Raw genomic sequence first — 20,556 nt, forward strand, 5'->3', positions numbered from 1 at the left:
AAGTCATTCATCTCGCCCCCCTCCCCAGTAGATGTCTCTGAGCAATGGCGCGAAACTAATTATTATTTTATTCCCTTATATATTTTAAATTCCTAGATATTCTAATTCTAATTGTATATATTTTTCCTTTTTTTCAAGATGCAGGATGCACTGCTGAAGACATTTCTTAAATTTCCCAAGTGGAGTATGTATTTCTTAACTTGTGCAGGCGGAATTGTGGTCTGGGAAGAATAAGACATTTTTAGAAATTCATGATTTCCCTTAAATTCTGCATACTTTATCTCATATCTGATCTGCTCAGAAACAAATATACGCTTAAGGAGAAGGAGAGGCTGAAAAGCCTGTGGTCATATCTAACTATGAGATAATGCCGGTTACTTAGATGACATCAGCTTATATTGTTGTGAAACTTTAAGGGATGTTTCACCTAAAAATGGAAATGCTGTCATCATGTTGTTCCAAGATTTCTTATGCAGAACATGAAGATATTTTTTTGAATGTCTGTATTTGTCAACACAGTGTTGTTTTGGTCCCAGTTTACCTTCATTGTGTGATTAAAACCAGTTTAAACTTATACAGAAATATCCCCTTTTGAGTTCTGCAGAAGAAAGAATGTCATAAAGGTTTGGAACAAAATGAAGGCGAGTAAATGATGGCAGTATTTAAATTTTTAAATGAACTATCCTTATACGCTTTTCTGAAAAGCTACAATTCTTCTAACAGAAATCCAGAAAACTTCTTGAGTCAAAATAACCCTGATTTGATCTTAAAAATCAAAGAGTGCGAAAATAGGTCTAATCTGGACTGGAATGTATTACTGGTTAACTCTTTAACTTCTGTGGTATTACATGCAACTAATACAGGTCAAAAGTCTGGACACACTTGACTGAACTTATATTTCTCATAATGTTAACACCTGACTCTTTTGAGTCTTCTGCTGAAATGCTTAAATTTAGTTTAGTGGGCAAATATAATTCACCTATATATGAAGCTCTGTACAAAATGAAAAGTTCATTTTAAATGGATGTGTTGGAGCAGATAGCGAAAGAATAGCAGAAAGCATAAATGTGAAGTTCATAAAAAGCAATCCAGCATGGTTGGTTGAGAATCCGGTCAAAGTGTAGTAACTTAAAGATACAATAAAAGATAGTTTTGATCTGTTTAACATTTTTGGCTTCATACTTGCATTTTTTTTTTTTTTATAGTTTTTGTTATATATTTATTTATTTATTGTAATAATAAAATGTGGACAATCATGGTAAAAAATAATGAGTAGGTGTGTCCAAACTTTTGACTGGTTGTGTAACTTACTATAAGCCCAAAGTCCATGCATAATTACTGAATGAATCGAGTATGCCATGACAAGTGAATAAAAGGTTTAAAAATAAATGCAGGTTATGTTGAATGTTTCCTCTGTTGTGAACTAGTTAAAGCCTCCCTTGGTAAACCTCAGCATACTCCCTCTCTGCATTAATGTAGTATATAGCATCAATGCAGACCATCTTTTTAGGCAAGTGAAGAAGGTTACGAAACACCCGGGCACCACTGAGCTGGTCAGATCTTTTGAGAGTTAAACAGACCATCAAAAGTGGGTTGGTGATTATTAGTGAGATGTACAGTGGCTCACTGTTAGCTTACTATAGTAACCCCTGTTTGTTGTGCTCTGTTTGACCTTTTGCAACCAACAGTAGAGCCTTTGTGAATGACATTGTGAAAGATGCATGGAAATGGAGAACAAAATTTACACTGGATTTACAAATTTACGACATACAAGACCCTCCCTTAAACTGCAATATACATTCCACCATAAAATGACACCACAATAGGGGTTGCACAAGCTCTTGCATTAGATAATGTATGAAGTTAACATCAAATGATTTGAACTCCATCAAAAGTATCTGAAATTACACTTTTTACAGTTCAAAGACATTCTATGCATTGCTAGGGAATGTTTCCTACCTTCGTTAGACAGGGTGTTTCTGTCCTTGGCAGCCAAGTGTAATGCTCCTCTCCTATCTTTTCACTTTCAGACTGTCTCTAGGTGAACTTCAGTCTCCAGAATATGGCCGCTCCCCTCTCGTTCCTCAAACTTATTAACCAGCCGCTGCCGCCCCGGGGAGAAAGCACTGTGCCACTAGTGCTTCAGTTCTAACTCAACCCCTTCTCTTACATAATCCAGGGCACACGTTAACATGGTGTTAGTTCAGCTCCATGAACCTGCTTTTGTGAATGTGCTGCAGAGTGTGTTAGGCCTCAGTGGAGGTTGGGCTTCAGCCATTTTGTGCCAAATCTAAAAAATGCCTGTACAGGTAAACCGAGGTAGGAAGGCATCAAAGCAGGTCCAAATGACTGCATATCATGTCTACAAAGATGTCTTTATTTGGTCTTTTCTTGAGGGCAGTGGAGATGTAAAGGTCTGTTACAGCTGCATGGAACTGTTGGATTCATTTTTCTTTTTAAACTTCAAAATATACAGTATACTGGTATTGTTTTACTCTCTTAGTTTAGGGTCTGCAAATGTTTTTAATGTTTTTGAAAGAAGTCAAGAAGTCTCTAATGCTCACCAATACTGCTTCTGTTTGAGTAAAATAACATTATTTAAAATATTTAAATTATTATAAAATAATATTATTGTGCATTATTTTAATATATTTTTAATAATATATTATAATATATTTTAAAATGTCTGATTTATTCATACATTGCAAAGCTGAATTTTCAGCATCATTATTCCAGTCTTCAGTGGCACATGATCCTTCAGAAATTATTTTAGTATGCTGATTTGCTGCTCAAGAAACATTTTTTTATTATTTTTACAGTTAAAAACAGTTGTGCTGCTTAGTATTTTGGTGGAAACCATAATGAGTTTTTGTCAGGATTCTTGTAACATTGTACCATTTTAAATGTCACTTTCCCTTTTGATGGGTTTAATTAATTCTCACTGAAAACAGTATTAAATTCTTCAAACAAATCTTACTGAACATTAGTGGATGTTTTTTACACCTTTTTAACCTGTGCAGTCTTTGACATATGCTCATAACTGCCTATGATATCCTATACATCAGGGGTTCCCAACCTAATTTTTTTAGGTGCATCTAAAAAATTTGAACTTATTTTAACTTATTTCAAAAAGTGAAACTTTCATATATTCTAGATTCATTACATGTAAACTAAAACATTTCAAAAGTTTTTTTGTTTTAATTTTGATGATTAGAGCTTACAGCTCATGAAAGTCAAAAATCCAGTATCTCAAAATATTAGAATATTTCCTAAGATCAATCAAAAAAGGATTTGCAAAACAGAAAAGTTCAAGTTCTTTAAAGTATGTTCATCTATGCACTCAATACTTGACCGGGGCTCCTTTAGCACAAAAATTACAGCATCAGTGAGGTGTGGCATGGAAGTGATCAGACTGTGGCACTGCTGAGGCACTATTCCATATGGGGTTCAGGTCAGGCATGTTGACTGGCCAATCAAGCACAGTAATATCATGGTCAGCAAAACACTTGTAAGTGGTTTTGGCACTGTGGGCAGAAAAGGAAATCAGCATCTCCATAAAGCTTGTCAGCAGATGGAAGCATAAAGTGCTCCAAAATCTCCTGGTAGATGGCTGCATTGACTTTGGACTTGATAAAACACAGTGGACCAACACCAGCAGATGTCACGGCACCCCAAATCGTCACAGACTTCGGAAACTTCACACTGGACTAGCAGCTTGGATTCTGTGCCTTTCCAGTCTTACTCCAGACTCCAGACCTCGATTTCCAAATGAAATGGAAAATTTACTTTTATCTGAAAAGAGGACTTTGGACCACTGAGCAACAGTCCAGTTCTTTTTCTCCACAGCCCAGGTAAGATGCTTCTTGTTTCTGTTTCAGAAGTGGCTTGGTAACCCTTTTCCTGAAGACGTCGGAGCGTGGTGACTCTTGATGCACTGACTCCAGCTTCAGTCCACTCCTTGTGAAGCTCTCCCAAGTGTTAGAATCAGTTTTGCTTGACAGTATTCTCAAGCTTGCGGTCATCCCTGTTGCTTGTGCACCTGTTCCTACCCAAATTCTTCCTTCCGGTCAACTTTGCATTTAATATGCTTTGATACAGCACTCTGTGAACAGCCTCCCCTTTCAGTAATGACCCTCTGTGACTTACCCTCTTTGTGGAGGGTGTCAATAATCGTCTTCTGGACCATTGCCAAGTCAGCAGTCTTCTCCGTTATTGTGGTTTCAAAGAACAAGAGATACCCGGAATTTATACTGTGGGGATGGTCATTTAATGAAGCTCAAATGTAAATATTCTAATATTTTGAGATACTGATTTTTGACTTTCATGAGCTGTATGCTCTAATCATCAAAATTAAAACAAAAAAACTTTTGAAATGTTTTACTTTACATGTAATGATTCTAGAATATATGAAATTTTCACTTTTTGAAATGTTACAGAAAAAAATTAACTTTTTCACGATATTCAAATTTTCTGGGATGCACCTGTATGATTAATTTTTTTGCCAGAAACTAAGCATTGTACTCATTAAATATTTAGTTTGATTTTGTCTAAAACTCTTTTTTTTTTTTTTTTTTTTTTTTAGATCATGAGACATGACATCATGGGACCTTGGAAGCCAATCTGAAGCCAAGGAATGTACCTTCAAAGAAGAAAGTAAATACTCAAAATGTACTCAAGTACTCAAAATGACAATATCAAATAACATAAAACCCATTTACTCAAAAATTTGTATTTATTTTCCTAGCTTTTATTTCACATTTCTAAATTATAGAAATACAAATATCTTATTCAGTATTTACAGCTTTAAAATGGCTTTGTGCCATCCGGCAACTAAATGCATAGCCAAAATTCATAAAATCACCACAAGGCAGTTCCTGGAAAGTACAGTTGTAATTCCAACTTTATTTATATTTAAGACATTTACAGAGCCCTCAAACACACATATTTCATAACCTATGTCAATGCAATGCAAAGCTATAAGCAAATGTTCAGGTTACAAGTCTATTATCTTACGTGGAAAGCCAATGTATATGTTCAGTACTCATGTTTCGTGATGAGGAATTTGTGAAATGCAGTACAGGGGCATTACATAGTGATCTCAGTTTGCAGATATTTGCATCTGGACAGACATTGCAAACATAAACGCTTTTACAAATGCACAACTTCAGAGACATAGAAATCTTTACAGCAGTGGAACTGGCAAAATCTTTGCAAAAGTTACACCACACATGTGAATGATTTATTTATAAATGACTTCCCGATGGGACAGTTTGCACTCATTAAATGGCTACATTTCATTGTCTTCAAAGCTCAATAAGTATAAAATTTGATTTCTCTGAATATATTTTTGTGACCAGAAAATAAAACTTTGGTGACCAGTCTTTAAGCATCACACAAATCATAAAAAAGATAAACATTTAAATACATTTAATGACGTTAAACATTTGAAATACAATAAAACCAATGTATAAATGTCAAAGAATTTGCAAACATTCATGCCTCTCTAAAGTTGATCTCACTGAACATTAACAAAAGTTAAAGCTATTTTATTTTATTGAATAATCATACCATCAGACCCTTAGATTCATTAATACACATCCTCTCTGTGCTTCATGCGTTCAGCACCAACAAGTTTTCTCACGAATCTCCAGAAAATGTTGGGTTTTGAACTGTGGTTGTAGCAGTCTGGAATAACGGGTTGGTACCCTGTAGAAGGAGTAGAAAACATAATGTGCTTAATAAAATGTCAAGCATGAATACTGAACAGTTCTAGGCAGATGACTGAATATGAAGGGTAGGGTTTTTTTTTTTGGTTAAAGAAAACAGACTTACAGATGATTTTTCATGTTTCCTGTCTTTTTCAAATCTCTTCCATTCTCTAAGGTCACTTGCATACAGAACTCCCTTAACAATGAGAAGGATCAGGAGACCGATCAACGCCACAGCTGCCAGAGATCCTCCTACGATGGCTGCTATGTTTGGCCCCTCAGGACATTCTAACACAAGACATGTAAAGGTAGAAAACTTGATGCTTTTTAAAACTGCAACATTTGTCCAAAAAATAACATTCTGGCATGAATTACTCACCCTCATGTTGTTGCAAACCTCTATACTGTTATTTATGCTGCCTAGCTCCAAAAAAGATGAAAATCATCATTAAAAAAAGTCCTTATGACTACTTTTTAAGCTTTTTGTCACTATAAACTACTGTATTGTTGTAAAGAAAGAGAAAGAGGATAACATAACAGCAGGGTTCAGAATGACATGAGGGTGAACAATGACAGAACCCAAGTAACTAGTCCATGTTTTAGTATTTCAGATATTGTGTCTGGGTCTACCTCTGTCTTTGAAAACACTGACAAAGTACTTGTCAAATCCAAGCTGTTCCGTCATTGTAAATGACATCCAGCAGCCCTCTTTGTCTTTGACTCGACAGTCGCTCTTTAGCAATTTTTCAACCGTAGCAAGTTGCAGATGTCCACAGGCTAAAGAGCAGTTTTTCTCAAATGGACCAGTCCCAAAGGCGAAACATTCAACACAACTCCTGCAGCAGGTCAAGAACGTTTTAGTCATTTTTCAATATAAAAATATAAAACATTTAATTTATCAATTTTGTTTTTTATACATATATTTTTAGTCAGCCGCTGAAAAGTGAAAATAGCAGTATTTTCTTAGTGATATACTATTTAAACTAAGTGCAAACAGCAATATATTCTATTTACTTTATGTAAACAATTTATTTTCTGACAGATATTTACACCTCAGTATTGTAGTACATTATAAAATAGTATGCAATTGTAACATATTGAGTGTAAATTATAATTTTTTATAAAAATTATTAAATGGATGCCGCCTTATTGAGACAATAAAGCCCTTCCTACACCTACCACTAACCCTAACCCTAACCGATAAACACCCGTGAGGCACTTCATTTTATACTTTTTGATAATTTCCTTAATTTTATTGAAAATAATTGCCTTTCTATTCTGATATATGATGTGAAAAGGGAGAATGAGTTTGGCAAAAGGCGGATTCAAACTCTGGTCGATCGTGTCAAAAAGTTATTGCAATGCTTTTTATCACACTTCGCCACTGGAGCCATTGTTCAGCAGGCGTTTTTTGTACGTTTGCCCACTGACAAAGAGATTATCAGTCTATAATTTTAATGGTAGGTTTATTTGACCAGTGAGAAACAGAATAACAACAAAAGAAATACAGAAAAACGCATTTCAAAAAAGTTATAAATTGATTTGCATTTTAATGAGTCAAATAAGTATTTGACCCCTTCGCAAAACATGACAAAGTACTTGGTGGCAAAACCCTTGTTGGCAATCACACACGTTCCTTGTAGTTGGTCACCAGGTTTGCACACATCTCAGGAGGGATTTGTCCCACTCCTCTTCGCAGATCCTCTCCAAGTCATTAAGGTTTTGAGGCTGACGTTTAGCAACTCGAATCTTGAGCTCTCCACAGATTTTCTATGGGATTAAGGTCTGGAGACTGGCTAGGCCACTCCAGGACCTTAATGTGCTTCTTCTTGAGCCACTCCTTTGTTGCCTTGGCCGTGTGTTTTGGGTCATTGTCATGCTGGAATATCCATCCATGAACCATTTTCAGTGCCCTGGCAGGCTTCAATGCCCTTGCCCTGACCGTACATGGCCCCGTCCATTGTACCTTTGTCCTGTCCCCTTAGCAGGGAGACCTTGCGAGCGCTGCAGGATTTCAGTTCTTCATGGCGTAGTGTGTTACCAATAGTTTTCTTGGTGACTATGGTCACAGCTGCCTTGAGATCATTGACAAGATCCTCCCGTGTAGTTCTGGGCTGATTCCTCACCGTTCTCATGATCATTGAAACTCCACGAGGTGAGATCTTGCATGGAGCCCCAGGCCGAGGGAGACTGACATTTATTTTGTGTTTCTTCCATTTGCGAATAATCGCACCAACTGTTGTCACCTTCTCACCAAGCTGCTTGGCAATGATCTTGTAGCCCATTCCAGCCTTGTGTAGGTCTACAATCTTGTCCCTGACATCCTTGGACAGCTCTTTGGTCTTGGCCATGGTGGAGAGTTTGAAATCTGATTGATTGATTGATTGCTTCTGTGGACAGGTGTCCCTTTAAGAGAGTGCTCCTAATCTCAGCTCCTTACCTGTATAAAAGATACCTGGGAGCCAGAAATCTTGCTGATTGATAGGGGATCAAATACTTATTTCACTCATTAAAATGCAAATCAATTTATAACTTTTTTTTGTTGTTATTCTGTCTCTCACTGTTAAAATAAACCTACCATTAAAATTATAAACTGATCATTGCTTTGTCAGTGGGCAAATGTACAAAATCAGCAGGGGATCAAATAGTTTTTTCCCCACTGTATAACTGAGAATATGTGAAATGTCTTGCAGGAATTATTTTAATGGCTCATTAGAAAACTGTCCTTATGAACTGATTCTCATGATTTCTGAAAGTTAGTAGTTGTAGTTAGTAATCCTCTAATTGGGCTTATGAAATGAAAAATATGTATTTAGTTGTATTAATAATTGTTATTAATATGGCAGCTTTGTAGAGCACATGGTGACTTGTTCTGACGTTTTCTTACCCTGACTCTTGACACGGTTTTTGGCAAGTAGGACACAATTTGCAGTAGGGCGCCTTGTATCCTCTCTCACATTCACACTGGTTACATACACATTTCCCACGGTTATAACAAACGCTTCCCTCGACCTTGCATTCGTCATCGGATTTTGCGCAGTGACACGCTGTGCCCTCGTAGCCCTGATCGCACTCACATTTACCACATTTGCACTTGCCATGACCTGTAAAATGAAACCACATTACACTTAAGAACTGATTTTTAAAAATAAACTATAAAGCACGTTAAATATGAGCTTTTCTCCAATCACCTGCACACTGTTTATTGTCAAATTTTTCACAGTGTTCATCATCGCATTCACAGAATTCGCCATAGAAATGTTCACCGCCATCTGTAGAATGGCACTGACACCGTCCGCACAGACAATCTCCTTTGCCTTCACATTCGGTCCCGTTGTCCTTCCGGCACTGCGCTTTCAATGACGCCTCGTCCTTTTGGCCTAGTTTGCACTCACAGCGCTGTCCTAAGAAACCTGCATCACACCTGTGGACATGGGGAAATTGCTTATATCACCAAAGACTATAGAATACCCAAGAAATGTCACTCTTATAGTTCTGAATGGGGGAAAATGCAACGCTTAATCTGGCCGCTCAGTCGTAGGAAGCCCCGCCTTCTGAATGAAAGAGCCAATCACTAATCGGTAAAGTCAATGTGTCACTGCAGCTGCCGTTAGAAGTCCCGGTTGCTATAGAAACAGTCAGTGTTCTGAGACATGTGCCTAGCACTGCGCATGCGCACTGGCTGATCTAGCCTGAAAAATAGCCTTTTTATAACGCTATTTGAGCAAAAGAAACAACGTTTATGACACAGTTGTTGTCCGATTTCATTGGTGATTTCAAATATGAAATTTATTTTTCCCCATACAAAGTGATAGAGCTGCACTTGCATGCCCGAGAGGTGTTTCAAAGATGGCCACCGAGTGACATGACTTGTCATAAAGAGACTTTGGTATCACTACATGTAGATATACATATACTCCTGCAATAGGTCAAGAATATTTTAATAATTTTTAAATACATAGTAAAATATAAAACACCTTATTTAATATCTAATCTATTTTTTTTTATATTTTCTATTATATTGATAGATTGCTTGTTACACACGAATAATGAATTGTGTGTGTGTGTGTATATATATATATATATATATATATATATATATATATATATAATATATAATTGTAACGGTTCGTGGTTGTAGATAAGCACGGAGATGAAGGAAGTATTTAATAAGCTTCAGCACACTTTTGCCCATTCTAAACATTAAACCGAGACAAAGACTAGACAAAAACTGAAGGCTTGGACATGGAATAAAGGAACAAACTATATAATTAATACAAAACAGGAGAATGGAATAAACGATGATTAACTAACGCAGGTGATATGAATGAACAAAGATGAAGTAAACTAGAACAGGAAATACCAAATAAGTCCAGAAAGGAGCTAAACAGAAACCAACACGTAACAATAATGATGTATTATTTCAAATATAATGAGATTCACCATTGAGACTAAATTGATTTAAGAAAAATAATAAATCATTTTGATAAATATATTATTTCTTGTTTTTAGGTATTTATTTTTATAGCTAAAAATGAAATAAGATTGACGTAGGGAATTTGGGATGAAAAAGAAAGCAATTAGAGGTAATTGTATTTTTCGGTTACCTGCAGCCGCCACAGACGACTTTACCATTTCCCCCACAGTGAGCATGAGATTCACTGGAATCGTCACATTCACACTGGCATCGAGTCTGCACGTTCACCTTCAGTTTTTCACTAAAGCCCAATGGCCCGATGAGGAAGCTCTGACTGGTAATACATCTGTCTACTGTTACTGTCACGTGAAAAATCACCTGAAAAGATTATGGTAAGAGTAAGGTTATTTACAAAGTCGTATTATAATGCCTTTGCTAAAATGATAAACCAAGATTTGCATCTGTACTTGCGTAGATGATCTTTATGATCATTTGAACTAATCTCACTCACCTCCTGACCAATGTTCACATTATCACATTTCCCCCTGTCACTGGGTTTTTCTCCACCTGCACAGTTCGATGTGTATTTCACAGATATGAATTGTGAGAGAGCTTCGTGAGCCATGATCACTTCAGAGGTCAAGTTCTGTTCCAACCCCATAGGACATTAATAAGGGTGTTAAACATAGAATATCACAATGTTTTACTTAAAAAATAATAATAATAAATTGTGCAAATTTGTGCAAAGTGGAAATCCCATGCACTCACGTTGTATGCATCCACAATTAGTTTGACAACGTTGCTCGAGTCTTCAGAGAGCACTCCAACTGCAGATTTAGGGATCAGTTTGCTCAGCTCCTGTTAAGGATACATGTTAAGTACACCATAGTACTTCAACTATGAAGAATATTAATGTGAATGGTGTGTAAATGAAATGAAGCAAAAGGTGTTGTAATTTATACACCAATCATAAATACAAAAATAATGACTTTCACACAGGTTTCCCAAACACTGCCAAACTGCCACTGGCAATGTTTTATAGTACCACAAAGTCACCTGTTTACACTTTCCACTCAACCTATGATAATCATACACTGTAAAAAAAAAATCTGTAGTTTTTTCCAAAATTATTTTGGCAGCTGTGGTTGCCAGAATAAGTTTGGAAAAAATACAGAAAAACTGTAAACACATTTACAGAACAAACTGTAATTTGGAAATTTGAACGTAAACCAGTAAATACAACAACACACACTGCTATTAAAATCTTTTTTGTACATTTAACATACTGACAACCACCATAATAATGCTGGTGGTAAAAGAAAAAGCCACATGAAAAATCAAAGCTCATCACAAGTAGCTTCACCACAAGCAGAAGTATATACAGGTCCTTTTCAAAAAATTAGCATATTGTGATAAAGTTCATTATTTTCTGTAATGTACTGAATCTAAAATATATGAAAGTCTAATGTTTATCAGTACAACACAACTGAAGTAGTTCAAGCCTTTTATTGTTTTAATATTGATGATTTTGGCATACAGCTCATGAAAACCCAAAATTCCTATCTCAAAAAATTAGCATATCATGAAAAGGTTCTCTAAACGAGCTATTAACCTAATCATCTGAATCAACTAATTAACTCTAAACACCTGCAAAAGATTCCTGAGGCTTTTAAAAACTCCCAGCCTGGTTCATTACTCAAAACCGCAATCATGGGTAAGACTGCCGACCTGACTGCTGTCCAGAAGGCCATCATTGACACCCTCAAGCAAGAGGGTAAGACACAGAAAGAAATTTCTGAACGAATAGGCTGTTCCCAGAGTGCTGTATCAAGGCACCTCAGTGGGAAGTCTGTGGGAAGGAAAAAGTGTGGCAGAAAACGCAGCACAACGAGAAGAGGTGACCGGACCCTGAGGAAGATTGTGGAGAAGGACCGATTCCAGACCTTGGGGGACCTGCGGAAGCAGTGGACTGAGTCTGGAGTAGAAACATCCAGAGCCACCGTGTACAGGCGTGTGCAGGAAATGGGCTACAGGTGCCACATTCCCCAGGTCAAGCCTACAGAGAAGCAGCACTGGACTGTTGCTCAGTGGTCCAAAGTACTTTTTTCGGATGAAAGCAAATTTTGCATGTCATTCGGAAATCAAGGTGCCAGAGTCTGGAGGAAGACTGGGGAGAGGGAAATGCCAAAATGCCTGAAGTCCAGTGTCAAGTACCCACAGTCAGTGATGCTGGTGTTGGTCCACTGTGTTTTATCAAGGGCAGGGTCAATGCAGCTAGCTATCAGGAGATTTTGGAGCACTTCGTGCTTCCATCTGCTGAAAAGCTTTATGGAGATGAAGATTTCATTTTTCAGCACGACCTGGCACCTGCTCACAGTGCCAAAACCACTGGTAAATGGTTTACTGACCATGGTATTACTGTGCTCAATTGGCCTGCCAACTCTCCTGACCTGAACCCCATAGAGAATCTGTGGGATATTGTGAAGAGAAAGTTGAGAGACGCAAGACCCAACACTCTGGATGAGCTTAAGGCCGCTATCGAAGCATCCTGGGCCTCCATAACACCTCAGCAGTGCCACAGGCTGATTGCCTCCATGCCACGCTGCATTGAAGTGAAGTGAAGTGACATTCAGCCAAGTATGGTGACCCATACTCAGAATTCGTGCTCTGCATTTAACCCATCCAATGTGCACACACACAGCAGTGAACACACACACACCGTGAACACACACCCGGAGCAGTGGGCAGCCATGCTGCAGCGCCCGGGAAGCAGTTGGGGGTTCGGTGCCTTGCTCAAGGGCACCTCAGTCGTGGTATTGAGGGTGGAGAGAGTGCTGGACATTCACTCCCCCCACCTACAATCCCTGCCGGCCCGAGACTCGAACCCGCATCCTTTGGATCACGAGTCCAACTCTCTAACCATTAGGCCACGAAGCAGTCATTTCTGCAAAAGGATTCCCGACCAAGTATTGAGTGCATAACTGAACATAATTATTTGAAGGTTGACTTTTTTTTTTTTTATTAAAAACACTTTTCTTTTATTGGTCGGATGAAATATGCTAATTTTTTGAGATAGGAATTTTGGGTTTTCATGAGCTGTATGCCAAAATCATCAATATTAAAACAATAAAAGGCTTGAACTACTTCAGTTGTGTTGTAATGAATCTAAAATATATGAAAGTCTAATGTTTATCAGTACATTACAGAAAATAATGAACTTTATCACAATATGCTAATTTTTTGAAAAGGACCTGTACTAGTATATAGAAGGTGCACAGATTCATTCATGCAAACACGAATCACCATCATGGTAACACGCATGATACATAAATAATGCAATAAACTTTCATTAAACAACAGAAGATGTAACATAAAGCCCAAATGTGCATAACTGATAACAAAAACTATTTAAAAACATGATTATTTAAACAAAATACTTTCAAATATGGAGTGTCACACAGGTTCTGTTTACAGTTTGTGACTGTAAATTATACATTGATTTGTTATTTTTTACTTCTAAAAACTGAACAATTAACAGCATTTTACTGTAAAATTACATGAAATGTTTGGTTAGATATTTTACAGTTTTTCCCTGTATATAGTACGGGAACTTACTGTTAACCTATTAACAGTTTTTTTTTTTTTTCCGTGGCATTCTTACAAAATTTTACAGTTAAATTTACACTTATTTTTACAGATAATTTATTTGCTTATTTTAGCTAAGCACGTTTTACTTACTGTGTACACAGTTTCCATTTTTTTGGTGACAGCAAAAATGGGTTGTATATTTTTCTCCTCCAGCTTGCGAGCAATTTGTCCAACAGATGGGTAGTCCTGAAAACAGACTGTATTATAATTTTTTATATTTTTCACATGTTTTATCAAGATACTGATAGCATCTAATACATAAACCCTTTTGCATATATACAACTTTGGAGACATGCAAATGTTAAGAAATTCCTTGAGCCTTTAAGATATTTAATTATAAATTACATAATTTATATGTATGACCTTGTAAATAATTCTAAAACTGTATTAATGCAAAAGGCTTTGTGTCTAAGATGCAGTCAGTATGTTGATATTTTATGTTTAAGGGTCAATCCAAATGTGTAAAAATGTACAATTGAACTTGCCCTGCACCAGTGTTATTTTATTGAATTTTATTGCAATTTTTCTTTCATTATAGTTATTTTAGTATTTAAAATAAACAAAAATTAGAAATCTTGCCTATATATATATATATACACACACACACACACACACACACACATATATATAATTATTATTATTATTACAATTAATATTTATTTTATTTGAAGTACTGGAAATACTTTTTATGGTGTTTTTATTAACATTACCTGACATTTGACTTTCCTACTTTAGCTCAAATGTTTTTAATATAAATATGATAAACATTTGATAAATAACATATGAATATAAAGTATTAAATCATACCCAGAGGTTGCTCTTGCTGTACTTGTTGTTGACCAGCTCACAGGTTTCATGGTTTGGTTCCAGAATGGCAGCAAGTTTTCCATCCCCTGCCATGTGGAAGCCGTCATCAGTGGCCAATACCAGCAGACGAGTACTGTTTCCCCAACCAATTTGGTTCTGCATGGGTAACACATGAGAGGGGTGGGATTAACCTTTTCTAATCCGTTTGATAGGACATGTAAACACTTGATTGGATTGAAAACTGAAATTGAAGGATTTTGCACATGCAATGACGTAAAAATGACGCATGAGACACGGAACAAGCCTATGTTGTTGTTGCTGAATATAATAAATGACTGTCGTCTCGATTTAAAATTCACCTTCCAGTCATCGTCTGTGAAGTGGTGCAGGATAACGTTGTGCCACAAGTGCTTGTTTTGAACTCTCATCTACAGACGTCTTGTTTTGGGTGCGGAAATGACCTTTTTAGCTTTGATTAATATAAGCATCATTGCACAAAGCTTCATGTGTTTGTTGTCACCTAATTAGGACCCAAAATAGCTACAGTAGGCCTAAATATTAAGTCTGCTTTTTTAAACAAAGAAAAGGAGGATGTAAAAACAGTGGGAAACTCTGCATATTCATGCAGTGTATGCATGTCAAAAGATTAAATACGATTGGAAGCTTGTGACATATAAATGCGCACATCAATACGATCACTTTATATAGCATTCATGTAAACACTGTTCGGTTTCATCATTCCAATTTTAAAAAAGTGTCCATGTAAACGTGGCTATAGTATGGTTGATGTAATCTGTTAATATGGCTGCCAAAATAAATTTCTGCAATTTATGCGTGTAGTGTGAAACATATCTTAGTCTCACCATGCAGACTGCGACTTGCATGATAGCATCCAGACTTCCCTCTGGGGGGTCCAGGTTTCCGGATATATGCTGCTTGGCTACCATGTCTCTGAACCTGTCCCCATCTTTTGTCAGTGAAAGCACATGCTGAAAGCCAAATGCTGGCTGACAAGGTTCCTTTTTATCCGAGCACGGCCGTTGGAGTTTCGCTTCATTGGTGTCAGTGTATGGAAGAAGCGTTTTGTCGACAAACGAACCGAAGCCTGCATCAGGAAAGTTGGTTCATGAAGCCATTGTCATAATCTTTAACTCTGAAATAGGAATAACATTATATTTTTATGTTAATATATTTGAATACTCTTACCTATCCTGGCATTGCCAGTGATTTTTTTGAGCTCAGTAAGTAAATTATTTCCCAGTTGTTTCACATTCTCCAAATCATCTTTCATGGAGTATGAGAGATCCATTAGGTAGTAGAGATCTACTGGATAGCCTTCTGCCCTTTTAAAACGTACCTCAAACGTTTTGGGCAACCCTGAGGAAACAACATATTCAGTCACCTCTGTTCTCTGAAAGTCAGGCTCAAAGGTACATTAAAAAAAGAAAGTTGTTTTGATTGAGCTATACAGTAGATTTGTAAGAATGTAAGATACCTGGTCTAAGATTAAGTTGTAGTTCTTGTGGTTGGATTTGCACTGGATTTGCACCAGCAACCAGGGGCTTGTCTGAAACTTTTGTCAAATCGTTTTTAGGATCTATTATGAATGAACATCCTTTATTTACAAGCGAAGTAGCTGTGTCACAACGTACTGCTTCCTGCTCCCCAGTCTTGGTGAAATTCTGTGGTTTAAAAAGGACAGAGAGCATGATGTGAAGGAGATGCGATGTGCCAGTCATTACATTTTTCTTTACTTGAAAAAGCTGTTGAGAATTGAACAAACCAACATTGGATATTCCAATTTGACACTGGAATGTTAGAAATCAAATAGTTGACATTGAATAGTAAAACTTGCAAGCTCCAATTAAATCGTCTTACAGCAATGACATTTTGAGAGTTCTCTGTTTTTTATCAATAAAATTGCATTTAAAAGGTACTTCGTTATTATGAGCGCTTGTGAAACAGTATTGATCGCTGGAGTTTGAGGCACTTAAGTAGCAAACAAGAAATTCATGAACATAACTGTTTTTTTTCTATGAAATTACCACCAGTTTTTACTTTTGAATTGTTGTTCCATATTAATGTTTTTTTTTACTATGCTAGTGTTATATTTTCTGAAAAACATGCACCTAAACAGCATGTACAAAACAAACTGGCCACTTTAAATATCATCTAAATGAATTATTCTTGCTGCATGTGAAATTCTAGCTACGTGAGAGAATAGGGATTAAAATAGTCTAAACTGCTTTATATTATATTAGCATGGACTGAGTTCAGACAGTCAGATATTTTCTGAAGGCCAATTAAATGGTGTTTCACAGGTTCCCCAGCCTCTGAAAATTGATTTCACTGATATTAACAATAGAGCCATTAAGAAGCACTTACCAAATCTTTACACCAGGCACAGCCGGGCCCGGACTTTATGCAGTCTCCACATGTGTTTACTGAAGCTTTTAAACATGGCTCCTCCGTGTAGACTGCAACAGGCAGTTTAAACATAAACAAGCTGTCTTGAAGCAGTCTATTTTGTTTGAATGATTCAACATTCTGGATATTTGCTTGGATATTAGTTATGATTAATGTAGTTAAAAGACAAATACAAAATGCATTTATCTGTGAGACACAGGCTTTGTTCCAAAACCCAGTGTGCTTCTATTTGAATATATGTTGAAATGTTCTCTTTCTATGCAATCGGTCACTTGCGTGGTTCCATTTCAGTTAAAACCACTAGATTTTGGAACGGAGCCAAAATTCTTCAAACAAGGCTTAGCTGGGTACAAATGAAACTGGTTTCTGATCGGCTTCAAATCCACTATAACATCAGACGCCATTTTTGTTTTTTGAACAAACTACACGCACAGGATTGGAGAATATTATAGGCAGCACAGGAGATTATTACCACCTCTGCACAGACAGTATTTTTCAGGTTTTGGACACAGAACATAATATGTACAAGGTGTATGCAATGTACATACCCTGTCTTCCCACCAACAACAGGAGAAGGCCCCTCAGACACACTGCCTGAAGCATTTCCTAGTGTAAAACAGCATTGTTTAATATTATAGTTCCTCATATTTCAGCTTCCTGAACTATTGAAAATGACAGGAAATGAGCTTGCCATTGATGTTTAATAATGCAAACAATCCTTTCTTATACCTGTGCAGTTTTGCAGCAACTGTGCAAGGCATCAAACAGAAAAGTGTGAACTTTAAAAAAGCAGATGATATTTTTAGCAGAAGTAAGTGTGATACGGGTGACACATCTCAGACAAGTGACTGCCATAGATGGTCAAATGGCCTATGTGCATGACATTTATTGGTTCATCACGGTTTTACCACATCAGCCTATGAAACATGGCTTAGTTTCCCACACATAGAGTTATATTTACATTGCCCGCTCTACAGCGAGATGTAGGCGAGATGTACTTTTAGTGGCGTACAGGAACATGGTTACAGAAACATAAATGCTGGTTTTATGACTTTGTTTGAAAAGTCAAGCTCAAAACATATCATGTGTACTGTCCAAATATAGACTACATTTATGATAATTTTTTAACTGTATAAATCACCATCCATTTTGTTGTATGATAAAAAGCAGCTCAGACATTTTGGTTAACATTTTATTTTTGTGTTTCAAAAAAATAGAAATAATAATAATAAATTATATGTTGATGTATTCCTTTAATATATTGCCTTTAGTTAGGATGCACTTATTTGTTGTCCTCAATATCTATCCTTCATATCATGAAGCCTATTTAATAAATGCAGCTGATATTGTCAATTATACAATTCTGTATAAGAAAATTATTCTTACTGTTTGAAGTGAGAAAATAGTAAAGTCATCCCGGAGTTTACTGATTAATGTTAAGCAATGTTAATATTTGATTATACAATATAAGCTATGATCCTTGATAATAGGCTACTCTGTGCGAGTGGATTAGTGAACTAACGGTTAAGCAGAAAGAAACTATGAAACTGTTCCTAAAGCTATCAAAACTACAACAGCCAAGAAAGAATTCATAATGCACGAAATCGCAAAATGCACAAAATCAAGTATTAAACAGGCCTTACTTAATGTTGTCGAAATGCAATGCCCTAGAGAGATACAGCCGTCATAAATGGCCAAGAGATGCTTTTTGGTTTCCTCGAGCAGTTTCTTCAGAACAGTTGCTTCAGAACTGAAAGAAAGTTAGCAAACTGGTACACACATGACAGGAAAGTAGAGAGGAAGTAAAATGATGCAAGTCCTGAGAAAATATGGGCGTTGGGGTAACAGAGATAAGACCATGCAAATCAAAACCACGTAGAGTTTGAACTAAACTAGAGTTTAGGATAAAAGTTCCTACGAAATGTTACTGAGTGCCTTAGTAAGATGTTAGGCATGTTTTTTATGCCAGAAACTGTCATTATTTACTTTTTCATGACCACTTCCACTTTTTCTTTTGACATTTTCAGTTAAACTGCTGCTGTGCCTTTAAAACCCTCTTTTTCAAAAATCTTCTATTCTTCATTAATAATGGTTCTTTACTGGCATATGGGATCCATGAAGAAATTTGGAGTTTTGAAATGAAAACTAAATCATACATCATACTCACCCTTGTGTGCCGTATGGCTTTTTTCTTTTTCAGACCACGAAACGTAAAAAAACGAAACTAAAAAAAGTCCCTTGTGTGCTTTTACATTTAATGGCAGAATGGCGATGCGGCATCAAAAGACGCAAAGTAGGCTATCACAGAATGGTCCTATGCTGTACATGCCGTATATTCCAAGTGTTTGGGAGGTATACGATAGGATTTAGTGAGAAACAAACCAAAATGTAACATATTATTTAACGAATATCCTGACCTTGGCGACTGCGCGTTTAACAGGTGCATCTAAAAAAAGTAGAATATCGTGAAAAAGTTCATTATTTTTTGTAACTTATTTCAAAAGGTGAAACTTTCATATATTCTAGATTCATTGCTTGTAAAGTAAAACATTTCAAAAGTTTTTTTTTTTTTTTTTTTTATGTTGATGATTAGAGCTTACAGCTCATGAAAGTCCAAAATTCAGTTTCTCAAAATATTAAAATAATTCCTAAGATCAAAAATAATAATAAAAAAGATATGCAAAACATCAACTAAAAGTTGAAGTTCTTTAAAGTATGTTCATGTATGCACACAATACTTGGTCGGGGCTCCTTCAGCACAGATTCCAGCATCAGTGAGGTGTGGCATGGAAGCGATCAGACTGAGGCACTATTTATTCCCTTAGAATAAAGTACATGGATTTCATTTCATTTTTTTTTTATTAATCTTGATTTTTCACAACTTGTCTGCTTTTCCTGGGCGAGTTGGAGTGAACTGCTGCACTAAAAGATTCTCATGAATGTGCACAGATATTCGTTAAATAATATGCTAAAAACCAATCCTATAGCCTATCCTATACCCCCAAACACAAGGAATACGGCACGTGTCACATGGGACCACTCTGTGAAACTTTTGCGTCTTTTTCAAAAGCTTGATGCTGATCACCGTACACTGCCATTATATGGACAAGAACGCGTGGGCATTTTTTAAAATCTCCTTTTATGATCCGAATAAAAAAGAAAGGCTTACGGCATTAGAGCAATATAAGGTTGAATAAATTGGGATTTAATATTCATTTTGGGGTGAACTACCCCTCAACATCCATGGAACCTTTCTGTTACACAAGAGCTGTTCACTAAAAAGGTTCTTTGTGGAACCTAAAATGGTTCTGTGCATCACAGAAGAAGAAGAAGAAGAAGAAAAAAAAACTTTAAAGAACTCGAGTGTACTTCTGCTTTAGCTTAGGCCTACTAGGAAACTTAGCATTGTGGTACTGCAAGTATTATTGGCTTTTGTATGATAAGTGATGTTCCTCATTTCTAAGATGCTTTGAATAAAAGCATCTGCTAAGTCATTAGACTGAACATATATGGTAACGTGCGTGTTTGGCACGTAGGCTAACAGTGGGT

The 20,556-nt window shown here is 36.5% G+C and overlaps 1 protein-coding gene across 2 annotated transcripts; it reads right to left on the minus strand.

The window, feature by feature from the left end:
* Positions 1-5,231: 5,231 nt before the first annotated feature.
* On the minus strand, positions 5,232-19,233 carry itgb2 (integrin, beta 2). Of its 2 annotated transcripts, XM_079428297.1 has the most exons (17): positions 19,175-19,233; positions 18,651-18,757; positions 17,556-17,613; positions 16,966-17,057; positions 16,076-16,262; positions 15,787-15,957; positions 15,444-15,685; positions 14,581-14,736; positions 13,864-13,959; positions 10,894-10,983; positions 10,637-10,771; positions 10,316-10,503; positions 8,900-9,132; positions 8,596-8,812; positions 6,339-6,544; positions 5,833-5,996; positions 5,232-5,706 (listed from the first exon to the last, which is right to left on the minus strand). In XM_079428297.1, the coding sequence occupies exons 3-17, from the start codon at positions 17,608-17,610 to the stop codon at positions 5,638-5,640; spliced, it is 2,301 nt and encodes a 766-aa protein (XP_079284423.1). In that variant the 5' UTR covers positions 17,611-17,613; positions 18,651-18,757; positions 19,175-19,233; the 3' UTR covers positions 5,232-5,637. The 2 variants fall into 2 exon arrangements, with proteins under 2 accessions (XP_079284423.1, XP_079284422.1); XM_079428296.1 differs by lacking the exon at positions 19,175-19,233 and having other exon boundaries at positions 18,651-18,800.
* Between the last annotated feature and the right edge of the window lie 1,323 nt (positions 19,234-20,556).

This window comes from Barbus barbus (genome assembly GCF_936440315.1).
Source record: "Barbus barbus genome assembly, chromosome: 11".
Lineage (NCBI taxonomy): Eukaryota > Metazoa > Chordata > Actinopteri > Cypriniformes > Cyprinidae > Barbus > Barbus barbus.